This window comes from Fundulus heteroclitus, chromosome 9 (assembly GCF_011125445.2).
Source record: "Fundulus heteroclitus isolate FHET01 chromosome 9, MU-UCD_Fhet_4.1, whole genome shotgun sequence".
In the NCBI taxonomy this organism is placed as follows: domain Eukaryota; kingdom Metazoa; phylum Chordata; class Actinopteri; order Cyprinodontiformes; family Fundulidae; genus Fundulus; species Fundulus heteroclitus.
Genome location: NC_046369.1, coordinates 12,783,327 through 12,806,467, shown reverse-complemented (window position 1 = coordinate 12,806,467; position 23,141 = coordinate 12,783,327). Strand labels below are relative to the sequence as shown.

The 23,141-nt window shown below is 39.7% G+C and overlaps 1 protein-coding gene across 2 annotated transcripts in view; it reads right to left on the bottom strand.

Annotated features, from left to right (window-relative positions):
* gmds (GDP-mannose 4,6-dehydratase) overlaps window positions 1-23,141 on the bottom strand; it is a 271,469-nt gene that overhangs the window by 156,198 nt on the left and 92,130 nt on the right. For both annotated transcript variants that reach the window (XM_012872192.2, XM_036141034.1), the window contains exons 5-6: window positions 19,769-19,961; window positions 14,485-14,589 (exon numbers count right to left, since the gene is read on the bottom strand). In XM_012872192.2, coding sequence (XP_012727646.2) covers window positions 14,485-14,589; window positions 19,769-19,961 — 298 coding nt within the window. The remainder of the gene's footprint in view (window positions 1-14,484; window positions 14,590-19,768; window positions 19,962-23,141) is intronic.

Sequence of the window (23,141 nt, the reverse complement as noted above, 5' to 3'; positions counted from 1 at the left end):
CACCTCCACACACAATAGGTAATAAAGAGACACTGTCAGGTTACATTATGTGAGGTGTATGATCCAGAGATTTGGTCTTTGACCTTTTGGAGTGTCTAAAAGTCTATACTGCTTGGATTATTAACTGCCTGCCATTCAAAGCCTACAGCGTCAGCTTAAACCGACTATGAAAAGGCATTAAAGCAGAAACAAAGTGGCATTAGATGGGGACCAAAATGAAATACCAGTAAAGACAATGTAGTGATCTGAAAAGCATTGCAATTTTTTGTTAATTGTTGTTAACATATACTCAGAATGAACGACATTGATTCAAAGATTATAATTTGTGAACGTAAAAATGTCCAGAGCAGAAATGCTTTGTACTATTGGAAGATTTGGGAGACTGTTTTTAATAGCTCGGCACAAAGTCGACTCGATGTATGAAATCAGTTCTCAAATTTACTGAGAGCCAGTGAAAGAAGACTCTCCTCAGCTGAGTTTTGTAAAAGATTTTCATCAAAATATTGAAGAACCAGTAGCAAAGACTGAAGTGAGAATGCTGCTGAAGCAGAGATACATTTGAAAGTTTTTTACATCCTTTAAACAATTTTTTTTTATATTCATTGGACACTTATTGTGTCATGAGAATAACATTAAAATCAACCCCCTTTCGCTGGATAATGATGTGGGAAGAAATACAGGGAGCATACATTTAATTTAATCTGTTGTCCTTTTATGTTTTAAACAGACCATTTTTACATATAGATTTATTATATACTATATATATTAACCTTCTAACTTCCAAATCTTCATCTCAAATCAGCTTTAACTGTATATGCCTTTTTAAACATAAGTCTGGAAGTGGCAAGCTAGAAACTTGAACTAATTCCACATTTACCCATTTTGTTAGAAATATTTTTAATTCTGTCAACTCCAAATAGCTCTACTCTTAAAAGACTTTTGTTTTAATGATATTTGTATTCAATTACATCATGTGTGTCACTTTTAGGTACTTCACACAAGGTCTGAGATGCCAATTGTGTTTTTTTCCTAATCCCTGTATTTTTTGTTTTTTTTTGTTTTTGTTTTTTGTAAATCACATCCAAACATAACAGAATTAACATGTATGTTTTTTTCACTAAAGCGCCTCATCAAGTCAAAAATTATTATTATCTTAATTATCACATGTATCAAATTATATTAAACAAATTAGCCTATTTAACCACATTTGCAAGGCAAAGCAAGCTCCTGGTTTAACTCATTTATCAATTAAAACTTTGAAGCACTTCTATGAAATAAAAATAACTTGGATGAATGTTGATTTTAAGATCTTGTCAATGACCACTTCGACATAGAAGGTATTTATACCAAGGATGCTAAACTTTTAGCATCTTCTTAGCGGGGTTTTGAGACCCAGAACTTATTTCCCCACAACATTTACCTTGGCTGTTTTTTTGTGGCCGTTTCTAATCTTGAGTCCAAAAACGGGCCATTGCAGCAGAGCGGGTAACTTTTCCTACTACAGCGGTGTTGACAACTGTTTAGTTCAGTGTGGGAACTAGAGTGTGGGACGGCAACCAATGTTTGGGATTTTGCAGGCACAAACTCTCCTCTGAAGTAAGAGAACCATTAAGACAGCACCGCTCAGGACTACAACACAGCTTGATAGGCTAAATGTAATCTGATCACTGCAAAACTGAATTATAAATCATCTCAGTGTCAGAAGAATGTTGTAAAATTCATATTTGATTCAGATATGATAAGTATGGGCCAACAACACTTGGACACTAAGCAGCAGTTCCTCATTTTGAATCTGTAATACTCCACAGTTGGATGCCTTTTTTTTAATTCATGCGTCATCCATTTAAAACCCAAAAGTATTACTTTCACTAAAGCATTTACTCCCACGTGCATCACATACCGCTGTAAGCAGACACCGATGATGTAAACTTTATTACAGTTAAGGTTAACAGAAAACATGAGCTGTAGGCTATTTTGAACTGACTGTAGTGTAACACAGACATTTTCAAATTCTTCTAAACATAAATCTAAAATGTAAATTTTCATCAAAACTGGATAAAAAAAACTACAACCACAAAAAAACTCACCCTGATTACAAAAAAACTTTCCTCAGGTCAAAAAAATAAGTAAATTAACTTGACATTTTAAAACTGTTAGGGGACTAATCTTTTTGGTTTATACTGCTTTGTCTCAATATATCATAACTATGATGGGAAACCTCTTAAGCTGGCCAGAAATGTATTAAAATCAACTCTTAAGAGCTTTAGTCTAAATATCTATGTAAGTTCAAATTGATCATTTAAAGTTCTTGTAGGAATTGTATCTGTTTTTAACTTTTATCTATTTAGTTTAAGTTGTTTAAGCTAGACTTCAAATTTCATGGGTAAAATATCCCGGATCAGCCCCCCAAATTGTCTTTAAATTTAAAAATCCAGTTTGGTTGACACACATTACACAAGGATGTAGAATGAACCAGCTTATACACCTTTCCTATAAACTAAGAGACAGTGTAAATGTTGTGTTCTGTAGTTTGATGCTGCACTTTTAATTTGGCTCTTTAATAATTCTATCACCAGTTGCTATCGCATAATTAAATCATATGAATGCTTACAGATATACTTCTATAAAGATAAACCCTATAATTAGCTTTGGCTGTCACTAAATACATATTGTATTAAACAATACTGAGTATTTTTCAGTGGTTATCAAAGGCGTTGGATGTCTGTACCTGTGATACTTTTTTTTGGATGGCTTGCTGTTCTTTTCATATCTCTTTCTGCAGGTGTAAAAGCAGGCTCTGAAGATGTTTATCTTATACTCTGTTGTTCCTCTGTCTATTTTTGTTGTTATGCCTCATCTTTTTTATCTTCCTTTCTTTCACCTTTCCGTTCCTGTGTCCATTGATCTAATGGATGCAAGTTTGTCCATGGAAGATGGATTTTCCTGTCAATACCAAGATTAAAACAGTGCTGCTGGACTCCATAGCTGCCTTAAGGTAGGGTTTAAATACAAAATCCTTAATTATATAGTCTCAGCGTAAAAAAAAAAAGCATTCATTGATGTGAATTTAATTGCGTTTTACTTGATTGAAATAAAAATACTTAAGGGTTTCAAAATGATGAGCAGAATTATTAATGTTAGAAATTATACTAAACTCAACCAAAAGTGTTAAGCTTCTTTAATCTAGAACTAATTCAGAATAAAAGTGATAATATTATTTACAGGAAATACATTTAAATTGGTCTTCAATTTAGTAAAGCTCAAGTCAATCCCACTATAATTTTTTTTTTATTTTTTTTTATTTATTTATTTTTTTTAATCAGAGCCAAGAAACTATTTAATCAAAAGCTCATTAGGGGCAGCCCTCTGCATAGTATATATCATGAACTTGTGGGCCAAGGCTATGTAACCAGAGCCCAGTTTGGAAACTAATGTGAATTGGAAAGCTGAGGTTTGATTTGATCCAACGTCCAAGGGAAACTTCAGTTTGAAGGTTAAACACAGGTTGTCAAAACTCTGCAAAAGCCTGTTTGGCTCTTAAAAAGGTGTCAGAGGTACACGGTGGTACACAGTACACCAATCAGCAATAAAGTCCATTATTTCCCCCAGAGCACACCTGTAGTCTCCTTGTAAAGCTCACACCTCTGTTTAGAGTGGCTCCGCTCCCTCCCGTCTCTAATTGGTGTGCCATAGACCCAAACGTGGGGGTAATGGACGGGTCTGCCCGGGCCCGGACAAAGCCCGCTCTGTTACAGACTCTGGTGTTAATGTGTTTCCTTTACTGGCAGCGGCACTCCAGGACAGCCAGAAGGAGGTGGAGGGGAATGAGGGGAGCTGAGAGGGGAGCTGACAGGAGGTTCTAAGCCCGAAAGGGGCAGGGGTGGCCGTTTAACCTTGCCCGCAGCCTGGCGGAAAGTCTAATAAAACCGTGGGCCGTGAAAACTGAGCAGACAGCAAAACCTTCGCCAGAAACTGACACTCACTTTCTCTCTCCCACTCTCATTTAGCTTTTTATTCCCCCCCCCCTCTCCCTCTCCCTCTCCATTCCTTTTCACTCGTTGGCCCACAGGAAAAACGTAGCAAACAGAATCCGTTGGCACAGCTGGCCTCAAGCACGGGGAGGAAAAGGAGGAGGAGCAGGGTGATGAGAAATGGATGGAGATGTCTCCTATCCCAAGCCAGACCATGTGGGTCCAGACAGGATGGGGACAGAACCTGTCAGCTGGGGGCATGGGCCTGGAGGAGGAAGGGACTGTGGGTTTGAGGAGATTTTGGCTCTGGAGGCCATGGTTACTCAACAAATTCTGTTGTTAGAGGTGTTTTGGTAAAAAAAAAAAAAAAAAAAAAAGAAAAAAAAGATGACTTATAAAGCCCTAGACTGTGTGAAGGCTCAACCCCACACATTTACATGTCTGACTCACACACATTTATATTACTGTCTGTCAGTATATTTATGCACATTTACTGAGACTAAACCACAATGTGATTTATTCCCATCTTTCCTCCGTAACATTTATTCTGAAGACATATTGTGCGGTTGTGGCATGGCCGAGTGGTGCATTAGGCCTGGAAAAACTGAAAGGCTATAAGCTGCAAAGCTACACAAACGCAATGGATTGATTCATGAAAAATAACCAGCAAGATGACCTGTGATGGAATATTTGTACATGTAGAACATCTATCTCCTTCCTCCAGCAAGTTGCTGCTTCTAGACTGTTTTAATGAGTGGCTATTTTGATTTTGTTTACATTTGTGTAAAAAAATAAAAGATAAATTATAATAATACCGCATTGACTCATTTTGTTCAGATATTTGAGTCACTTCTATAACAAGCTTGTCTCAACTGGCCTTATTTTGAACATAGAAAGTGAAAAATAGGCAAGACAATTTAATTTTCATAGTGTTATCATAGAAACCTTTCAATTACCTCAACCCTATGTCTACACACCTGTTTTGGCACTCAACCAGAACTGCAAATCCCATAATCCTGCTCTGTCTGTGAATAATGACTGTGGGGAGTGAATGGCTCTGTGGTTGGAATTAAAGAGAAAAATGTAACCCTTATTTTCTATCTCCACTCCCACTTAAGATTTAGGTCAACTTGTTTAAACCAGCTTATATGCATACTAATTTTGTTTAACATTTCTTAATCTGTATTGAGTTATTAAACAAAATACCTAGCTAGTAGGACGACTGAGTGATATTGAAGCAGGAATCTTCCCTGGATAGGGGGAGCTGGCCATAGTCCAACCTAACTAAAGCCTCTCCAATGCCTGCCATCGCCGTTATTGCGCAATTCACTTTCTGACTGACATCTGGATCTTCAGCAAAGGGGGAATATCCATGTGTGCTGCAACCAAGACAAGTTGGGCACTCTTCTAAGCCAACATAGTGTCTATTCACACCTGAAACACCGCTGCCCTCATTTAAAGGCTGACAGGGATGAGGCAGGGAGAAAGAAATGTGATCCAAGGAAATCTAGAAGCAAAACACATAAGAAAAAGTATAGGAAAAGACAAAAAAAAAATTCATAGTATTTTATAGTGACTTCTTTTTATCAGAAAAGATAACAAACTGAAGCAAATTCATTATAGTATAACTCTTATTTAAACTTATTATTGTATGGTTTAAAATAAGGAAACAGAGGAACAGACTATTATTAAAATTTGGGGAAGGGGTGGGATTGAATAAATTGTACTTCTTCCCACTCCTTTTCAAATATGTCAGTCACAACAGCACTGTTTTGATTTTGTTTGGGGAATGAATTTTGTTTATGTTCTGTTATTTATGTTTGAAACAAACTCCTTAAACTACACTTCCTCCATAAAAATTGCAATTCCTTTCATTCCAAGTACAGATCTAGAGTAAGACCAAATATTGAACTGCGATGAAGAATTTCCACTGACCTACAAAAGTGTGCCACCTCAGTTAAAATGCAAGGTTTTTGGGAGGTAAAAAGAAAAATTAGACCTTAATAAATCATTTCAGGTGTTTTTTTGGAAGGCTGTCCTACTATCAAAAACCTAAACATATGAAGCTTGCTAAACCTTACTGGGACTTTAAAACATGTGCCTTGGTCAGTTGTGTTTGAGCTTAAGATGAAAAAAAAAGAAATCATAAAATCATAAATTGCAATTCACTCTCATTTTGACTCTTCAACCCAAAACAGAAACTTAGTGGTGACAGCAATGTAAAATTTGAAGATGAATTTATTCGTTCAGATTTGCGGACACCATGGGCCTCATGTATGAAAGAGGGTGCAGCTCTTATACTAAACATTGGCAGAAAGGAGAAATCCTGAAAATTCTGATGTACGAACCCATGCGTAGACAGGTTATCGCATGCAAATCATTGTAAAGACGTAAATACGCTTCCCATACTTCAATTAAGATGTCTGTCCCTAGAAACACTTTATGGAGTACTTTAAGACAAGTCAAGATGTTACATTAAATAATTACCAAGCAATCATGCACTGCCCTGACCTTATTCCGTTAACACATTTGTTGGTTATAGTGGATCCTGACTTGAGCAGGATTATAGCAAAATGAGTGCATTCATAGCTCTGATTACATTTGGGAATTGGCTCCTTGCTGCAAATGAGAACCTCAGTTCAGGGGAATTTTATGTTTCCGAACAACATGTATGAAGCTGTCCCGGGGGTGGTGGCTTGGAATGGCTCAGGGATCCGGTCAACTCGGTCAGTTGCCTCTGAAAAGCTCCAGTTGCACGGTACGTCCTGCTGGGGCCAGTTCAGAAATAATTGCCCTGGACAATCTAAACCAGTTACAAAACCACTAGGGATGCAAGTTATGGATTAATGAGTTGATTGATCTTATCCACCGACTAACGATTAATTGGTAAGCGTCCATTTTCTCAAAAACCCCAGTTTTCTCTTGTATCAACAAGTTCTGTCCACAACATTGAAGGGATAGTTTGTGTTTTACAATATGCTGAATTTTATAAGAGGCACATCATGATATTTTAGCTTATTGTGTCACCTGTGTTAAATACTGACTGAATAAACAAAAATTGTGGTTTTCTCACACACAATTAAGTTTGGACAAATTTATAAAATATAACAATAGAAGATCCTATTAGGTTAATGAATAGAAATAAATAAGTTAAATAGAATAAAAAATGTGAAACTAATAATCCCCACGAAAACCCTCACCATCAGCCGTGCTTTTGGCATCATGTCTTTTTCTATCACGATACAATTTTCTACATATTACCTTCCACTTTTCTGTCATCAGATCCTTGCCTTCTGAATTTTTGATTGAGAGTGCAATGCAGCCCAGCTGAATGGGAGCTATTTAGCTGACAACTTAAGGAACTTGTTGAGTGCTTATATTTAAGAACGAAAGAATTTTCCCAGCAGGTCAAAAATGTGCGTGGATTACCACACACTTTCATGCAACGCAATTTACATTTTGTACATGTAAAATTGGGCGTTAAACATTGCACCGCAAGTTTTTTTTTGTGCGTGCGTTCGCTTTTGCACGAGGCACCTGCACAAGGTAATACGTTTATGTTGTTATTGATTGTTTTAAATCATTTTCACCAGTGGTAGAGATTTATTACTGCAATAATTAATTACTGTTTCAGTGATTGAGTGTTAAAAATGAGTGTACAAACCAATTATCAATTGAAACATTAAGCGTACAGAAAATATGATGCCTTCTATTAAAAGAAAGTTTATTTTGAGAACTTTTCTTCTCATCCTCTCCGTTTTGTTTCTACTCTATCGTACAACATTGAAACTGGATTCAACCGTATTCCATTGACTCCAAAAAGTCGATTGCATTGCATCTTTGCATTGTCAACCTACAGCTCTACTAAAAGCAGACATTTATACACAATAACTCCAGTTACACTTCTTTATATCATGGTCAGTCTGCACAGAATTGACAAAAATCGATTTTTTTTAATATGTAATATAATGGTGGTAAAGGAACTGAAGATGCCATTGCACTTATATCTCTTACTGGAGGAACTAAGTGAAAAATATAGGCGCAGAGGTACAACCACTTGAAAAAGTTACTTTTGAGCACGACACAGTATTAGAGCAGCACCTTGCGGTTCAATCAGCCTCCTTCAGAGCTAATGTGTAATTTGACAAAGGTTGAAAGACAACACGGTGTTCTTAACGTGCAATTAAACCCCTCCATCATCAAGATACTTGGTCGCCTTGGTGATGGCGCACAACAAACACTGATTGGAAGGGAGGTATAGGTGTGAGTAAAGGTAAGGACAAATATGATATGCCTGAAGCTCAGTTTAGATCCGTCACTAGCTCATGACACAAATCTCTGCAAAGCGTAAAAGGGAGCATAGGACTCTGTCATCAGCTTCACTTTGAGGTTTTAGAATCCTCCTCACCTGGCCAAAGTTCAGCTGCTGTTTAGGCTGTGCTATTTCAGTTTTTTTTTCTCATCAACACCAAACGTAACTAAAAGACCAAAAACAAAAAGCAGCACCTTCTTGTTGAGATCCATCTTAAAGGACACTGACAAATCCCCTTGAAATCCACTGACCGAGTCATTCCCATCTAAAGATTCCTTTGAAAATAACCTTCTCAATAAATGGAAAACATATCCTCTTACAAATCTATCATGCGATCTGACCTTTTGGGCTCAAACTCAACAAAAGCAGAAAGACGAAGCCAAGGCATGTGAAGGTTGAGCGGCTGTATGTGTGTTTGACTTCGGCGCTGTTATTCTGACTGCTCTTCTCTCCTGACATAACAGTATATTATTCTGTACTGCCAAGCGTGAACCACAATACTCTCTGGGAAAAAAGGATGGATGGTACTTCCCCAAATAAACCAGGGGTAAGCCTCCAACTGGAGCTGTTCACTAACTTTGTCTGCAGAAATAAAAAATAAATAATAAAAAAACATCAATGTGCTTGTTCATTACAGCCTTAGACCAACAAACTGCTGATAAGTAGAAATTGAGGGTAGCTTTCATGTTCCAGAGCTGAATTTCTGATGACTTTTCTGGTGATGGGTTGTGAAGAAAATGACCAAATAAACAAAGGTTTCACTGCTAATCCAGCTTTCAAAGAGACAGGCGAACTGTGCTGGCTCACATTTCACAGCTATGCAGAGTCCATTTAGCACCACTGCTAATGCTAATCCCTGGCATCAGAAACAAGGTGAGAAATGTTTGTTATGGCTAACAGCTAAGCTAACCAGAGAGCAGCGAGCGGCGGTGTGGACCGGCCAGCAGATACAGATTGCTGTTTGATTTAATTTACGCTGGATTTACACCGGTTTATTTTTTTTCCCCCTACACGACTGTATGATTCAGACCTTCTACAGCAGAACAATGAAAATCCCCTGTTTATTGGTAGAGCGCTCATATGTTTAAAGTAACGGTAAGAGAAACCAGAAGCACATTCCTACTGAGATTAAGTCATCAGCAGCGCGGAATGAAACAGAAATTTTTGCTGGACGCCCACTTTTTCATGTTTTTACAAGAAACACCAACGACAAGAATAGTTGGGTTAAACCCCTTTGGGAAATACAAAAATACAAAATAAGAAAATCTTCAGTGAGGCTTTTATTAGGGAAACAAACACAAACATTGAAGTCCTAGAACAAAGGCACCACAGTTTTTTTTTACCACTTGGGTAAATGAAGGTGACATTACAGATATATTAGCACCCAGTGACAACAGAAAGTAACTTATTAAAGACTTATTTTTAAAGAGAGCGCATTTTCCCTCGTGTAGAGCCTTATGAAAGATATCCGAGTTATTGGAGGGGCAGCATCAATAGACAACCATTTTTGGTCTTTCCTTTGATGTTCAATTAGACTTAAGTGCAGGCACTGGCTGGGCTACAAAAGACAGTCACAAACTTCTCTTTAAGCCACTTCTTTGTTATCCTGGCAGGGTACATCAAGTCATTTTTCTTTTCTTGAAGAGTCTTGAAGAGTCTCTATACACCAGACATACAGCATGATGCTGCCACCACCATGATTCACAGTGGTCTCTGTTTTTCCCCGAGATGTGATGCTTGGGGTTCCGGCCAGAAAATTCTGTTTTGGTTTAATCAGACCAAAAAAATTTTCATAAAATTACATTCATAAAAATACTAGCTTCCCTACCATGACACACAATTTCCAGTGATGTCATGTTGCTTAGCAGTGTGATGAACCTCAGCGTCTGTCGTTGTTTCCTGCGTCTGTAAATCCTTATTAGACGTTTGTTTGTCTTATCCACTTTCCAAAAGTGGTCCACTGTGGTTCCAAACTGGTCCACTGATCACTTGGTGCCAGTCCGCACAGAAAGACAACATAACTTAAATTATTTCCTTTTTATTTACGTATTTCTTAAAAATACGTAAAGATCGTTGCTTACTCGGGTTGGCCATTAAGAATCTCTCCAAGGTCTACGCCTATGAGCTTTTATTGGTACTGGAAATTCCACAGCAGTGGAACCTTCTCCAGGGTCCAGCTGAGGTTGCTGGACAAAACCATTCAACTGGACAACAAAGGCCCTAAGGACTTAAAACCAGATACTGTACCCAAACATATTACACCTGAATCTGTTGCTATTACGAGTATTATGGTACTGTATTTAATGTGAGGTTTTATAACGTGTATGCTATCTAGATATTTTTTAGAACTGTCAATGACTGAAAAAAAAAACAGTTTCAGCTTGATTTATTTTACATTTCAATGAAAATTGAAAAGAGTAGGACTTAATTGATACTGACCTCACTTAAAAGTTTAATATGTTTGATTGCATGGGTTTGAATATTGTAATTCTGAGTTTAACTCACAACACACACATACACACACATTGTGCATCATAAAATAATCAGTTAAGTTTTTTGTGCTATACTTTAAAATGTATCGGTGTTGCCTTTACAAACAATCTGCTGAGAAAGACTATTAAAAGGGACACAACAATGAAAGAAAAAAACTGGAGGGACTGGTGAGCAATCCTGCTTTTGTTTACTGTACACTAACTACACTCAAGACAAAATTAGATGCTTGCAATATCCAGTTAGAACACAGTGTGCATTATCAAAGTGTATGATTTAAAGTACAACCTTACAATCCAAACAAAGTAAAAAATATGGCAGGATCATTTTGCATCTCACAGTACCAAATCCTAAAAAAGGATCTTCTTGTGAGTAACAAACTGCAGAGCCAAATTTCTCCTTAGTGTGGCACCGCCAGGGTCATGACGGACCCTGGGGGCCTGGGTAAACACTGGTCAATCGGCCAAAGACAAGCGCCACACTGCAATGTGCAAGGCACCACGTTCCTGCTGCATGAGCCACATTAGCCTTAGGTCTTAGAATAGAGACAGGATTGAGACCTAAAGGCCTGCTAGAGAAAAGAAATATAGGCTGTGAAGAGAAAAAGAGGAATATACCGAGAGAGAAAGAAAAGGGAAAGGAATGTGCGTGAGAAGAATGGGCAGGTAGAGGAAAAAGAGCTGACATTTACCAAAAGGCTGACATCATGTTATCAGTGGGCAGCAAGCTTTGCCCTTAAAAGGTCGTACTACGTGTGTAACAACATTGCACACCTCAATTTCTGCGATTTCACAAGTGTTCAGATTGGTTTTCTATCTAAAAGACAACAATTGGGAGTTATTTTCAATCAATTCATCAAACCAAATAAAACAGTTCATATTTTAACAACAATAAAAACCAACTTCATCTTAAGCAACTATTTCCTCATTATAAGACCTTCCTGCAGGCATCACATCATCTCTGCTTGAACTGTCAGTAACCCACACCAGTTCCCACATCTATCTGTCTGTGGTAACCCATTATGGTTTACCGGATGACCCCTGACCCTGGCCGGGGTCGTGGCCAGTGCCTTCATTAGGGGATAAATCATAAACACCTGAACGGCTGACCTGGGCACGGTTTCGGGGCTCCAGTCATGTGTTATTAATTTTGAGTCATGGTGGCGTGTAAAACGGGTTAAAGCAGCGCCTGCGACCCTCAGGGCCCACAGCACATATTAAAAACGGGACCACAACCCGTTCACTATGTGTCCGTACGTGTAGGAGTGTGTGCCAAGTGGTTATGGGAAACCTGGCCTCATCAGTAGATGATTAGGACTTTATATTGAGCGTATAATTGGATACTTTTACACAATGTGACAATGGATTTATTTGTGTTTTACTGTGTGCTATTACTATCGGGGCTTTAACTATTGAGGCTAAGTGTTGTCGGGGGGCTTCAGACTTTGTCACTTTGTCACACATGGACAACGCATGAGAATTACCCCTGTACTACTTCTTAACTGACATGTTTTACTACATTGAGACAAATTAAAACAATGTGATATAAGGCTTCTGTCTGAATAGTAGAGAATAGCAGAGAAAGGAGAGATAATAATCAGTTTAAATCCCAAGGTATTTATAATCAGACTAACTCAATCGTCAAACCATGAAGTGTGGTGATGGATGGAAAATTACATCATTTAATTTGGAGTTTGAAAACAGCATACATTTTGTCTTGCTTTTTCTAGGATTGGGAACTAAGTTAGAGCTGCAGAGAGTTTACCGAATGGTATTAAAAGATTAAAAGATTGAGAAATACATCACAGTTCCATAAAAATGGAAATTAGTGTTTCATTTTGGTGGTGAAGATTCTTGTTTTTAAACTTTTTCGGAGTGTTGCATTCTCCTTGATAAAGATCCTTAATATATGATTTGTATAGTAATGGTCACAGAGCAAATTAAGGATGGGGCCAATCTGATCCAGTATCAAGTTCGATATTAACGTATTTTACCGATCAGAATCCAATTCAGATGCCATTTCTGTCTTTTCTGCTAAAACGTCTCCTGAGACTTTGCCGGCTGCTCTGCTAGCTGATTGCTAACGGATTTCCTAAACAGAGCCCTGTTCCTCCACCTCCCAAGAGACCCGCCTCTATTCAGGAAATCCACGATTCCACGGTTAGCAGCCAGCTAGCAGAGGCTCATTGAGCAAAGCGCTGTGGCTAACCAGCTTTCAATCACAATATCCGCTGGGCGGAAATATTTTACAACAGAAACATCCCAAAGTAAGACTGCAACAGAAAGTGTTTACAAAGCCATGTACCAAGTGGCAGAAGCTGTCATGACGTACAATACAGCAAATTTAAACATCTGAATACCCCTTTATTGAAGAGCACAGGGCTGTTTTAGCTAGAGGGGCAGACTCTGTGCAGGGAAAGTTAGCAGACTTCGTTGTCGAGCATATCAATATCCTACATTTCTTGTGACAAATTCCAACCTTCTACACAAGTTCTATCAGTGTAATGAAGCTGGGGAATGGATAGTAGCAAGTGATGAGCGAGTTCAGAGCCTAGCGCCATTTGATCTCCGCCAGGTACCCACCGCACACCTGTCAGTGTAGCGCATCTCCGTGCCACTGTCAACTTGGAGCAGTTCAGTGTATCAGCTCGCTGTCATAAAGAAAACAGTTTAATGTGGCGGGAAAATTGAGCTTTGTGCATTTTCATGACCTTTGACTCAATATGTTTTGACTAGACAGTGGCTAACGGCTGTTAGTATCTCCCAGCGAAACAATGAAGAATGGTCCAAGATCCAGTGAAATAAAATATATGATTCCAAGAGGGAAAAGACTGGAATGTTGCTGGGAATACAGTATGAACGTTGGTGTTCACTAAAGTGGATGCTAAACCTGATGATTGCTCAGATGTGACCACAGAGTTGACTGACATGAGTAAACGTTATGATATGAGGCTCTTATAGTGTCTGTAGATCGGTGTATTCAATAAATAATGGTTGGTCCTCGATCAAGCCGAGCTGCCGCTTTACTGCGAGGCATTTCAGAGGGCAGGCTTGGTCTGACATTAACTACAAGTGATTTGTTATTTAAGCAAACCAGTATTATGATTAGCAGTGTGATTCTGTGATACTGCTTGTAGATGGTGCCACATCTGTTTATGTCTCTTCATTGTGCGCTGGATTCTTATCTAGCCTCAAAAAGGCCCATCAAAATATTATCAAGATGGAGGCTTGGTGTATATAGTTTTATTTTATCATGATCACACAGTTTTGGTCTTTTTAACAAGCATATAATGTGGCTATATACCTTTAATAGGTCACTCCAGAGAAGATGTGCTGAATATTCTACAGTTCAGTGAGGGTGAGCTGTACACCACTGAATCTGACACTTTGCAAGTATAAATAGTTTACATGGCTTTGCCATGTAAACTAATTGCATCAAGCTGTCTATTTACTGTTGGAGAGCATGGCGTTTGTAGCTTTGTACCTGTTAACTAAGTAGAAAATGGGCACAATACATGCCTCAGCATCAGCTTATCTCACTCTGGGACTTTAAGTGACCTACAATTTGAATTTGAATACACCTATGGAATAAATTAGAACTGAATGCAATTATATGCATGGTTGACCTAAAACCATTTGCAATATGGAGCATATTTTTAGATACAGTGTTTCTCTCAGGTAATACCAGATAGATGTTATGATTTTCACAGACCTCTCCTTGGACTCTCATGGTTGAAGAGGATCCCGTTGACGGCGAACATGTTGTAGGCCTCGCGGAAGTTTACCACAATCCAGTAGGCATAGAGTTTAGCAGCTCCTGTGAGGATAGGCAAAAGTGGAAGAAGATAGAAAGGAATACATGAAATATATGACAACCTCTTAAAAACATCCTTTAATTATGTACATAGGAGCTCCTACAGCAGGTTTGGAGTTTCTTGGGAAAAACAAATTGGAAAAACAAATATAGCCTTGCTTAGTATTATGTTCGTTTTTGGTTTACCCATTTAAGCATTATTATTAGAAGACAAACACGTCTGAACAAGATCTGGGATAAAAATGTCAAATGATAAAAAGATAATATTAATAAATACACTACTCAAAAAAAGGTAAGGAACACTTTGTAAACTTGTCAGATTTGGACTGGGTGGCGTGCTTCGGTGGAGCAGTGGTTAGCGCGCATGACCCATGTACGGAGGCCTTAGTCGTCGGCGCGGCTGACTCAGATTCGACTCCAACCTGTGGTCCTTTGTGGTCCTTTGGCCGCATGTCTCTCCCCCTCTCTCATACCCAACTCAGCCCACTATATGAAAAACGAGCCACTAGTGCTGTAAAAACCTCAAAAGATTTGGACAGGGTAATATGTTAGGCACAAAATGATTTCAATTGATGAAAATGATCAACCCAGAGAGGGCTTAACTTCAACAACATTGACAAATGCTCCATGTGAGATGGTGGATGGTTTCCTGGGGCTATCTCCAGCCAGATTCTGACTGGGGCATCACTGAGCTCCTGGACAGTCTGATCTGCAACCTGGAGGCATCAGAGATGCTCTATGGGATTTAGGTCAAGGGTGCGAGGAGGTCAGCCAATGATTTCAATTCTGTCAACCTCCAGGAAATGCCTGAATACTCTTGCCACATGAGACCGAGCCTCATCATGCACCGTGAGGAACCCAGGACCCAAGGCACCAGCAAAGGGTCAGGGTGTTGTTTCTCCTTCACAAGTCTCTGCATCCTTCCATGGATATGCTTCCTCAGACCCACACTGACCCACCACCAAACCGATCACGCTGAACAATGTTGCAGGCACACAGCTTCTCCAGACACTTTCATGTCTGTCACATGAGAGAACAAGAACAGAAAGAATGGGCGCCAGAGCCTAATCTGCCAATTCTGGTATTCTTTAGTAAATGTCAGTCGAGCTGTACAGTGCCTGGCAGTGAGAACAGGGTCTACTAGAGGATTTGGGTGACCAGGCCACCCTCATGAAGTATGTTTCTAATAAACAATATAATTGACTGGAACCACATCACAGATACTCTATAAAGGAAGGGTCAGCGCAGACTCTACCAGCTAAGGAGACTGAGACCTTTTGGAGTGTAGAGGGCGCTCCTCAAGACCTTTTTTGACTCCATGGTCACATCAGCCATGTTCAATGATGCAGTACGTTGTAGCAGCAGCTTATCTACAGCTAAGAGGAAGCGGCTAGATAAGCTCATCAGGAAGGCCAGCTCTGTTCTGGGATGTCCCCTTGCCCCAATACAGGTGGTGAGAGAAAAGACCCTGGCAAAGATAACATGATTGCTGGACAATGTCTAGCACCCCATGGGTGAAGCTGTTGGACAGTTCCTTCATTGACAGACTTCTGCATCCTAAATGGACAAAAGAGCATTATTGCAGGTCCTTAATACCTGCACCTGTTAGACTTTATAACCACCATTGCTCCCATCAAACTTGATAATCATCTCTGCTTTTTATGCAGATTTTCTTATTGTTATAAATAGTCGGTTAGTGTGTTTTATGTATAAATATACATACATGTCTTTCACATTTTTTAAACTACCCTACTCAGTTACACACTTTAATATTTTTGAGGATGCTATCTTCAATAACTAATACCTGTACAGTATGTTTTTCTTATTTTGTACATTTTACCTTACACTACAGTCTCTTATTCTCCTCACGTTTCGCCTTTTTGTGCATCTACATGCTCAATTTGCCTTTTATTTTGCTGCAACTACACCTAGATTACTATTCTAATGGTTGGGTCAGAGGCATTCACACCAGTGGCCCACTGGAGGTCACTTAGTTGGGCTCTGGTAGTACACACCCTGTTCCTCCTTGCACAAAAGGAGCAGATATCGGTCTTGCTGATGAGTTAAGGACCTCAAACTGACCCTGTCCAGCTCTCCTAGAGTGACTGCCTGTCTCCTGGGATCTCCTCCATGCTCCTGAGACTATGCTGGGAGACCAGGCAAACCTTCTGGCAACGGCACATATTGATGTGCCATCCTGATGGCATTGGACAGTCTGTGCAACTTCTGTAGGGTTCAGGTATCGCCTCATGATACCATTAGTGACACTGACCCTGGTCAAATGCAAAACTACTAAGAAGCAGTCGAAAAAAATTCAGTTTTCTCCAACTGCAAATCCATTTCTGTTGTTGTGGTTGTCTCTTGTTGTCCCTTTAGTGCACCTGTTGTTAATTTTATTACCACCAAAATAGCTGACACCGATTAAAAAAACTCCTCTACTGAACTGAACAGATCAATAGTCCAGAAGTTTAACTGACGTGATATTATACTCTGTTTAAAAAGTGTTATTTTATTCTTTTGAGCAGCGGAGAAGTATTTGCATTTCAGTGGCTGGTGACTTGCATTATAGCTGGTGGCTCTAATGCAGGTTGTAAACAGAGCTTCAGAATGCAAAAAGAAAAAAATGGAGCAAGAGGCACAATAAATGTAAATTACTGAAAACTACATTTTCAGTAATTCATCTATGGTCACGAGCTTTGGGTCGTGACCGAAAGAACGAGATCCCGGATACAAGCGGCTGAAATGAGTTTTCTCCGTAGTGTGTCTGGGCTCTCCCTTAGAGATAGGGTGAGGAGCTCAGTCATCCGGGGAGGACTCAGAGTAGAGCCGCTGCTCCTCCACGTCGAGAGGAGCCAGTTGAGGTGGCTCGGGCATCTGGTCAGGATGCCTCCTGGACGCCTCCCTGGTGAGATGTTCCGGGCACGTCCCACCGGGAGGAGGCCCAGGGGAAGACCCAGGACACGCTGGAGGGACTATGTCTCCCGGCTGGCCTGGGAACGCCTTGGGATTCCCCCGGAGGAGCTGGCCCAAGTGGCCGGGGAGAGGGACGTCTGGGCCTCCCTACTGAAGCTGCTACCCCCGTGACCCGACCCTGGATAAGTGGAAGAAGACGGACGGACGAACTATATTTAAACTGAAAGTGGTTTAGGGTTAGGGTTAGGTGTTATATTAGTGTTATATTAGTGTTAACAGCATAGCTTAAAAAAATAAATCTGGCATTCGTGTTATGTTCTGTCAGTGATTCATACTTTCATAATGACCCAGAGAGGCACTGCAAAAAGGTAACTAAAAGTAGATAAAAATTTCTTGAAATTAGTGTATTTTTCCTTGATTCGAGCAGGTAAATAAGACTATTTGCCAATGAAATACAGTTTTTGCACTTAGGAACAATTCATCTCCATCATCTTATTTCAAGTGTATGATATCTAAGGATCTTATTTTAGGGGTAGCAATACTAATTCCACTGGCAAATAGTCTTATTTAGCTGCTCAAATCATTGAAAAATATATACATTTCAAGAAAATTTGCCTTGAGGATTTCTGTAGTCAAATATCACAGGATTGTCGAGAAGCAGATGCAAGGCCTCATACAACACTGCATCACTGCCAAGGTTGAAACCAACGAAAGAGCTATTTTAAAGTTCTTAAAAGATCTTGAGGGTTAAAGGATAAAAAAATGAAGTGTTAGACCCAAAAATGTCGCCTGAGTAAAGTTGGAAAATCCAACGAGCTGTCTGTGAGGACAGAGTTTAAACCAAGATTAGGGTTCTGACTGACCAAAGCCTAACAAACTAATAACATGGATTCTGCGAGAACAGGGATCAAAGCACAAAACAAGAAAAAAAAAACATCTTCATAGGCCACGACTCCTTCCACCCCACAAGCATATAGACTTGGACTGTTTTTAAGAGAACATAACACACAATATTGACAGGAGTAAGAAAGTTTTACTCTCTGGAGAGAAATAAAAATAATCTGGACGGTCTTGATGGTTTCCAGCATTACTGACAAAGACAAGGAGATTCCAATGGATATGTTTTATGTTCAGGGCAACAACAAGGCTGTTGTGAACGGGCATCAGATAGCGGCAGGCTAAGTGAACATACTGTGGTGGGCACATCTCTTACCTGAGGATCATAGTCTGAGCTGTGATTACTGGATTCTTAAACTGGACAATACGGTCTAGTTCACAATGTCTATCTCACAAAAAACTGATATATGGTCAGATTTTTAATTCACTGACAAGAAATTAATTAATAATTTATTGGTGTCACTGATTGGTCTTAAAGAAAGACTGGAACACTAACACCCAACAATCTAAGTCAAGCTTTGCAAAAGAATAAAACTGAAACCAATGGATATAAAATCCGCTCAAACTGATAATGTAGAGCAACATGCAGAGAGAGAAATTCTTCTTCAATCAAAGTTGCACAACCAGATCATGAAACCCCACGCTGGGGTCAAAGATAGATGCTTTCTTCCTCTCAAGAGCCTGAATCTAAGACTCTCGCTGACTGACCAAGAGCTGCGCCATCTCTAACCAAACTCCTCCTCAACCTCCCTTCTCCTGTAATGAGTGAAATACCAAAGCCAATGAAGGGAGGTGCCTGCTGATTAAGCTGTAGGTCAAGCTATATAGTAGAGGTGAAGGGAGTTCCCCATGGCAACCTCTGCCTCCACCTTCCCAGGTCTAATTAATGAAGGACCAGCTTGGTGCATGCCTCCTATTCAGCTTCAGATTGAGTGCTGACAGATGGAGAAAGTGTCAGGAAGGAGAGCATTGAGACAACGGTGAACATTAAACCTGATCGCTACCACACGTGTGCAGCCTGTGTTTATGTGTGTGTGTGTGTTGAAGCTGAAAGTGAGAGCGGAGTGCTGTGGATATAAAGGTGTCTTTGTTAAAGAAGAGAGCCACTCCAGTCTTCAATCAGACGTTTGGCCTCAGGGTGTGAAGGGAGCTCAAAGGGAGCTAGAGGTCTAAAGCATTCCTCTATTCACACACACACATTCCTAAAGACATGTATTCATAAATGCACAAAGATAAAGTGAAGTAGGGATATCATGTAATTTGTACGCGCTTTAATGATCACGTGCAAGACCCTGACAAAAACAAACAGAGAACATACTTTATGCTTGCTTCCTTGTGAAGTAGCAGCTTTCAACGTATTAGTTAGTTTTACCGTAAGGTGAGCGGGGGTAAAAAGGCGTGGTTTCCTTCTGTGGGATCTCCTGGACTTTGCCGTACAGCTCGCTGGTGGAGGCCTGGTAGAACTTGACACTGCTGGTCAGACCACATGTCTTGATGGCATCCAGGAGACGCAGCGTCCCCACACCGTCCACGTTAGCGGTGTACTCGGCCAAGTCAAAAGAGATCTGGGGGGGGGGGGGAAAGTGTGAAAGGAGACATTTTCAACACCAGTAATGCAAAGCATGACTAAAGCTTCTCTTTATTTCTACGAAAGGACAGAAAACCAATCATATTATACGCTTTGAACTGTGAGATTACAAATAAAGATAGAATGCCAGAAAATGCACAAAGAAACCACTTCCTCAGTGATCAATCATCCATGAAGTTGTAAAACATGCAGCCACTTTGCACTTAAACTAGAATTTACAGTTATCCAGAAAAATGAAAAGTAGTTTTGCAAGATGTGGATCAATGGCTCATTATCTTTGCGGCACTTAAAGAGCTACTCGGGCACACAGAGTTGAAACCAGATATTTATATACGCTGTACAAAAACACTTTTTTTCACTACCTGGCATTAAATCTGACTAGAATAAACTTTTCTTGAACTAAATCAGTCAGGATTACTGAAATTATTTTTCTTTGCTCCATTCCAGAATGATGGAGAGAGAAGATTTCAGAGATTTTTTAAAACTTTCTTCAGAGTCTGTATCACACATACATTAACTTATTTTGTGGTGGAAATGCATGCAGTCACTGTACGACTTCGGTCCATTATTATGGGTATCCTTCCAGAAGCTTCTCAGAACGTTTTGCTGGTGCAATCGACTGATATTTGTAGCCGCATGGCTCAAACTATTCTTTTCAGCTCATCATAGTATTAAAGCCTCTTTGTAGCTAATTTGGTGGTCCTTGTACTTTTGGAATACTCAATGGTGCTCCAGCTTTAACTTCTTGACAAAGGTCATGAAACATTGCTTCAATATTCCAAATTAATGTTCTTTCCTCATGCTGTCATCCATTTCGTGAAGTGCATCATCCCCTTCGCCAGCAAAACCCTTAAACTACATGATGCTGCTAGCCCTGGACTTAACAGTTGTATTGATTTTAATTCTCTCTCTCTATGTTTTTTGTTTGTTTGTTTTTTTTGTTAAACCATTTAATTTTATCAGTTCTGTAAATTGCATCGTACAACCTGTGTCTAAAACTTCTATTCCAGTGCTATGTTTCTGGGGCATCTTGATTTTGTGGTTTCTGTTAACATTTTGATTCGCTTTGTATTTAATAATTTTAGTATCGACATTATCAAGGGAAGAAGAACCTTAATGCATGCGCATGTTAGTGTCATTAATAAATGTGATTTTGGCTTTAATGTATTTCACTAATGCTCTATTGTCTTGTGCCATTTTTGGAAATATAGCCTTTATGAAATAGTTTTGTATTTTGTTTTCAATTAATTGAATTAGAATTTTGGCTTCAAAAAAAAAAAAAAAAAGTCACAAGTGTTAGAAAACAATTTTCAAAACAATCTACAAAACCACCTGTTCTTATACAGTTAAAGGGTAGAGAAAATCAGAAAAGCATGGAGCTTCTATTGAATTCCTACTCAATCTCCCAAAATCCCTCCTTCCACTGCAAATGGTGAAAAGTTAGTGAACTTTAGAAATACTGGGGGGGTTAAGGAACGGCCTGAGTGTGTATGTGACGACGTGTGCTGTGAGTGTGTAGGCTTGTCGTGTGCCAGCTTGGCCTCAGGCTCCCAATCAGGCGTGACGGTTAAAAGCCGGGCTGGTTAGTGGTCACCACACCTGGTGCGAGGTGCGTGGACCACATCTAAATGGAGGGAAACAAGCTCCAACCCTTTAGTGCGTTCACACCAGCGCTGCACACACACACACAGATAAAGACCCCTTATTTAAAGCTGGAACCCGAGAACACTGGGCCTCTATTACCCTTACGACACACACACACACACACACCACGAGGAGCTGTAATCAGGTTCAATCACACTCTGCAGCTCAATGTAATTACCTGTGACGCTCCACTCATACTTTTACTTTGCATTCTGGCCTTTTCATTTATATTTACATCAATTAGAGGAGAAAGTGAGAAGGTACTTTATACAGAGACACAGTGCTCGTTACATAATAGAAACCTATAGTCACAACACATAACTTGAGACATTTGGGTACAAAATCCAACAAATAAAGCTTTACATGATATTCACAGGGAGATGTGAAGTTTTACGTTGGTCTTATTTTACAACTGCAAGTTTTGGCAGCTGGTTCTTTGTGTATTTTAATTGTTTTGTATAGTTTTGTACTAATGTCAGAACAAAACCAGTCATAAAGCTCCCCAAATTGCTTCTATTGTGGTCTACGTCTATTTTCTTGCACTTCACATCATTGTGAAACACAGTTGCTTGGTGAATGTTGGCTCGTTTAATCAGCATAAGCGAAATGATGAGAGCAGACTGGGCTTTTTACCATCAATTATCTAGGATTATCTAGGATAAATAAAATCTCATGTATTGTAAACATCAAAACGTTTCAAAGTCGCTAGATGTTTTTCAGATTTTTTTCCCCCAATTTTAAAACCCAAACTTTAATGCTTTTTAATGACATTTTATTCACGTTAACGGTTTAAATGTACTCTGTAGCATAAAGCCCCACAATTGTTTTAATTGACTCTACACTAAAATAGTATAAATGTACTCAGACGCAGTCAGTGTGTGTATCAAGCCCTTATAGAGTCTAACTAGCATAGATGGTACCAAAAATCGGAGGTTCTTGTTTGTAGATTTAAATTTAAATGTTTTGATTCAACAGCTGGAAGAAGACTCTCACAAAGACGTGATACAGCACATACAGACCACATAGAGGGCAAACCCACTCATATTCTTGGCTACCACATCCGACAATAAAAAGTCCTTCCCCAACAAATCGCTGTGTGTGTGATTCAGCCCTTTCCCTTCAGTTTTTCCTCCAGAGGCGAAGTGGATGAGACGCACACATGCAGCGGGTATCAAAACCAGCTGAGAAGGGCATGGCCCAGGGCTCTTTGACAACTTAAATCAAACAAATTGCTGTAATGCCTCCATTCTCTATCATTATGTAAGGCCCAGCCGGAGTGCTCACGGTTTAAAGGACGGACATTTGTGTACACTACTCAGTGAATATGTGTGTGTGTGTGTGTGTGTGTGTGTGTGTGTGTGTGTGTGTGTGTGTGTGTGTGTGTGTGTGTGTTTGGGGAGCGTGTCATTGTGACTGCTGGGCCTCTCAGACAACCTGCCAGATATTCTTGTTCTGGGAAGTCAGCCAGGCTCTGTCAGCATTGGGGGGTGGCCTCCATCGACAAGCAAACATT